Genomic DNA, 5,679 nt, shown 5'->3' on the forward strand with positions numbered 1-5,679 from the left:
CCCTTGGGGCAGAAATAATGATTCTTGATCAGCATGATAGTGACACCAAAGAAGACGCAGACAACTGGATAAAAGAATTCAAAGATTACTTATAATTTGGAGCAGTGCCAGCTAACAATAATGTAGCTAGGGTTCTCAAGATGAAAGCGTCAAGATTCACAATTATAGATGGAGAGTTATTTAAAAAGTCTTCCACGGGACTGTTACAAATATGTCTGCGAAAGCATGAAGCGGACTTAGTGCTAAGGGATGCATACGAAGGCGAATGTGGAAATCATACTAATGGAAGAAACTTGTCTCTGAAAATCTTACGCTTAGGATACTATTGGACGACACTAAGACAGGATATTATAGACTATGCAAAAAGGTGTGACGCCTGTCAACGACACGCACCCGTCATACATCAACCATTTGAACAACTTCATATGTCCATTCCGTCCTGGCCTTTCATGAAATGGGGAATGGACATCATGGGAAAAATGCCACCAGCACCAGGACAAAAAGTATTTATGTTAGCTATGATGAACTATTTCTCAAAATGGATTGAGGTGGAGGCATTCAAGCAAGTGACGTCAAAGGAAGTGATTTCATTCATTAAGAGAAACATTATCTACAAGTTTGGCGTACCATCTGAAATTATTTGTGACAATGGATCACAATTCATCAGTGATAAGACAGAAGCATTTTGCAAACGTTGGAACATTGGTTTGATTAAATCAACACCAAGATACCCCCAAGCTAATGGACAAGCTGAATCAAGCAACAGCATTATAATCAACAACCTAAAAAGATGACTGACGACGTGCAAAGGAAAATGGGCTGAGGAATTGCCCTGGGTATTATGGTCAGATAGAACAACACCAAAGATGTCTACAGGACAGATACCTTACAGCCTAGTCTATGGCACTGAAGCTGTGTTACCAACAGAGGTCATGGTACCAATGGCAAGGTATGGACTCCTGACAAATGACGTGAACAACGCAGAATTGTCACACGACAAAGATACGGTAGATGAGCTGAGAGAGATGGCAAAGATCAGGGTAGCTAGTTATCAACAAAGAATAGCCAACGTCTACAACAAACATGTTCATATAAGGATTTTCCATGTTGGTGACATGGTGCTGAGGAAGACATTTCAGAACACAATAGACGCAACGGCAGGAAAGTTTGCTGACACTTGGGAAGGGCCTTACCTCATAGACGCTGTCGTAGGGCGTGGAGCATACCGACTGTCTACTGTGGATGGAATGCAAGTACCAAGAGACTGAATCGCTTTACAATTAAAACTTTATCATGTGTAAAGTTTTCTAACTCATCTTTTTACAACTTTGATTTTAGCAGTATTGATCAAGAAGTCAATTAGGACATAGTTAATTTCTGTTGGTCGTCTGTATTTGGCTTGACATTATGTGCTACTCGTTATCATGTGCTTTTGGTAAATTATTTATGCAAGATCAATTCATGATACAATTCATTGAGAATTACTTTACTATGCAATATCGTTATGTCTTCAAATTGCGATAAAATGTGTAAGATTATACTTTTAGGATGTATTTATGTTTACATTTTATAAAATTTCATGAATATCATTCTACAATTATGTAGCATAAAGACTTTCAAAGGGCTGATCACCCGGTTACAATTTTTCTAATTTACAAGTGCCATACGTACTTGACGAATTCAGTTGACAATAAAAGCGCTATGACGTTTGTTACGAAAATTACAATACCTACGTATCCACATAAAATTCCACAAATTTATGAAAAACGACATGGTGAGTTTCAAGAGGGAATAAGGCCTTTTAACCACCCTACGAGTGCATGCACCAACGTATGTTGACGAAATAACGTAAAGTATACTTTTTTACAATATAACGTGACGACATACGCTAACTTTTGTAACTACGTGAAAGACCACGAATAATGACGAACTAACACAACAAGTTAGGATGGATGTCTCACCTAAAAGATTATGCATCGGAATTCCACTAGATAAACATGTACAAATGACATATGCATGCAATATTTATAACAATATTCAGTCAACATCGGATGACCTAATCATATGAGAAGATTGGAAACTTGACGAAATAAAAGCCCATAATGTTAACGATTCAAAACACGCAAATGCCACAACTAGCGTTCAACATAACAAAACAAAAATTCCCCGTCTACAAGATGAAACAGGAATCCAACGTATCAACTTAAGAAACCAAAGTACGGAGCAAAAATTTATAAAATAAAATAAGAACAACAAATTACTCTTCGTCAGGACTATCGTCCTTAGGGGACTTCATTTCAGCGTCTTCATTTGGAGTTTCAAACTCGTCCAGAGGAAAAGCATCATCGGGAAAATCTTTATTGTAAATCTTGACAATCTCCAACACGTCCCAAGTCTTCCACTCCCCCCTATGAAACTCCAACATTGTGTCAACCCTGGTCCTCATAATTTGCTGGTTCACGACCTTCTCAGCATCAGAACACATATCATGTTCAAGGGACTGGACCTTAGTCGCGAATTCATCGAACTCTTTCTGCAAACCATTCAAATTAGTCAACCTCTCCCTTACCAACCATTCAGCAGTTTCTAGCTTCTTACGACACCCCTTGTGTTCCGCCTCGAGCTCCTTGGCTGACTACATCTTGTGATTATAAATCTCACGAGCAACAAGAATGCTCTAAAGAGCCTACGATACATTCAACAAAGAAATTCAGATACAGAGAAGAAGTACTTAGAGATAACAAGAAGATGTGACAAGGATAGCTTACATGAAAAGAGTACCCAGCAGCGTTATCCAATATGTATTCCAATCCTTTTGCAGAGAGACCATCATACGATTGGGGGAGCACCATGTCACCTAACAGATGAGCAAAAGAGGCAGGATCGGAGCTAATAGCATAATGTTGGGTCAACAAGGGTGTGAGAACATCTGAGCTAATGGTCGTTGCAGAAGGGTTGACCCTGACCTTTTTAGCTATAAGGCTAACAGGAGGGGTTAGCAAAGGGCTAGACAACAAAGGGGCTTTAGAAGAACCAGTCTCAGTAGACTTCTCTTCACGACATCTCTTGTTAAATAAATCTTTTCCAGATATTAACAAAGGTTTGATAATGGGGGGCTTAAACTCTACAATCAGAAAGCAAGGCTCAATCCAAGATAAACAGTAAATCCAAATCCAAAAAGTTAGAAACAAATATGACATAAAAGAGAAGACACGACGCATACCTTTGGCGTACCTGCGTCCTGAACTCATCTCAACATTGTGGTCACTCTTGGGGCTTTCTAGGGTTTCAGAAGACAAACTTTGAATTGAGTGCGCTGGCTTAATGGCAGAGGACACAACCAACTTTCCTCTAGTCCTCTGAGCAACAGACTTGGATCCAACCTTCCTGGAAGCACCCGCCGCCTCGCTTTTTACCTGAGTCTTCTTCATGTTGGCAATAAAATCATCCACATTCACTCTACTAGCATTACGAATGGGGCGACCCAGACTAATTGGGCCAGAGTCTCTCAGAAACTGGCAAAACCCGAATTTTATCCGCAATAGCCTTTGTCGCCTCGTCACTTTCATCAAACTCGAAGTCACAATCTACATGCAAATGATACAAATGAAAAAAATGAACAAGTCGTGGTGCATACAATTATAAACAGGGGCTTCGAACAAAGTACAAGAATGACAAATACTACAGCAATATTGAAATTACTAGACTATAAGTACAAATAAATGGAGAATCAACATCAACATAAAGAATAAAAAATAAAAAAAGACAAGTACAGGAGAATTACCTGTGTTATTCCCACGTTCAAGCAGATAATCAGAATCTTCTCCTAATGACTTCTTCTCAGCAAATACATAATCCTTTTTTCCAATTTCGGTCATTGACCGTCTCGTTGTTCAATATCAAAGGGTCCTCAGTGTCCTTGTTGGTGAAACCAACCCTACAGTTGTGAAATTTCTTAAGACTATAAGAATGTTTCACCACTTCGACGCTAATGTTCAACTTGTGCTTATCTTCAATGGCGTCGAGAAAGGCTAACGTCCTCCATGCAAAGGGCATCAGCTGTCCATGAGACACATTGAGTGCCTTCAACACACCAGCAATGAACTTTGAGAAGGGAAAAGTCAAATTAACATCAAAGGGATAGAAATAAAAATAGACCCAGCCCTTTCTGTAAGAATCGGCCCGTACGGATGAATCTGGGATTATGAGATTGACGTCGGAGTGAAAGAGCAATTTCAATTCTTCAAATTCTCGGATTTGATAAGACTCGGTTGACTGTCATGAGAATCCAAAAAGTTAGTCATGACCCATTCAGGGCTCTCAAACGATGGGCGAGGAGATTCATGGTGACTCTCTAAACTACGAGCACTCTTTTTGGACATGGGGGTTTTGAGTTGGGTTTTTTCTACAAGATTTGGGGGAAAAGATGAATAGACGAAGAAGGGCCAAGCGTGTATATAGAGACGCGTAAATTAAAGAGATAAACATCGGTAAGAGTTTTATGGAGAAATGAAAGGACAGTGCATGCAAATCAATAGAAGTCTACACGAAGGTCTAGGAGATGAATGACTACACAACTACTTTAAAGGTTGGAAAGTAAAACACGGCATCAAGTGGATGGATTTTGTTAATTAAATAAATTAACAAAATCTGGGGCTATTGTTATATATGAAATTTCGCAACATGACAGGAAGGCTTCACGGGAAGACAAGACGGGACATCGGGACGGGAACCTGAAGAAGCTGTCGAGAACGACATCGGTAGAAGCAGCAGACGACTGAAGACAAGACACGGTCCAGTTAGTTCTGAATTATAAGGAGTGAGAATAGGTAAGTTTATCCTTATCAGCAGCAACCACAATTTGAACGAAAAGAGAAAAGGGAGGAGTAGTTGGAGAGAAAGAAGGAGGAAGAAAGATAAGAAGGGATCGTGGGCATCATTTGAGAAAAACACCCAAGAATCACACAGCAAATACACTCAAATGAATGGGAGTTCATGATATAAATTATGTTCGATCATTTTAAACAAAAACACTTGTATCAAAAAATATTATTCTAGTGAGATTTTTCTTTGGTTATGTACACATTCCCACCCGCGGTTTTTTCCCTTTTACGGGTTTTCCGCGTCACCAATTCCCTCTCTTATTTACGTTTATGCATCTGAGTAATTTAGAAAAGCTAGTATTAAGTCATATCACAAGGATAATCAAACTTAGCATTTAACCCAATTAATTCGGTAAAAACAAAAATAAAGTTGTTATTATAAAAATATAAATAAATAATCGAACATTTCCCAGCAAACTCAATCTCGTTTAAACAGGGACTTTAAGCTTTTGAAATTAAACGGGGACTTTAAGCTTTTCAGCTCACTTGACAAACTTACGCCACCTATTATTAGTTGCCTGCCGAAAGTGCATGTTTTCTTATTTTCATCTGCCTTGATTATGACATTTAACTTCTATCCATACCTAAAAACAATGGACATTAAATAATTTAAACTTATAAAATAAATAACTTATAAACTTCCATATGCATTTGATAATTTTGTCCGAATTCATTTATTGTAATAAAACTAGAAAGGTCAATTTGCTTGTGTTGTTGAATAATTTAAATTTATATGATAGGTACTTTCTACTTTCACACGTCTATGATAATTTTGTCCGTATTTAGTTGTCAAAAT

The 5,679-nt window shown here is 38.4% G+C and overlaps 1 protein-coding gene across 1 annotated transcript; it reads left to right on the plus strand.

Annotated features, from left to right (window-relative positions):
- Positions 1–866: 866 nt before the first annotated feature.
- Positions 867–1,268, plus strand: LOC141679647 (uncharacterized). The gene has a single exon (XM_074486091.1). The coding sequence runs from the start codon at positions 867–869 to the stop codon at positions 1,266–1,268; it is 402 nt and encodes a 133-aa protein (XP_074342192.1).
- Positions 1,269–5,679: the final 4,411 nt, after the last annotated feature.

Source organism: Apium graveolens, chromosome 8 (assembly GCF_009905375.1).
Source record: "Apium graveolens cultivar Ventura chromosome 8, ASM990537v1, whole genome shotgun sequence".
Lineage (NCBI taxonomy): Eukaryota > Viridiplantae > Streptophyta > Magnoliopsida > Apiales > Apiaceae > Apium > Apium graveolens.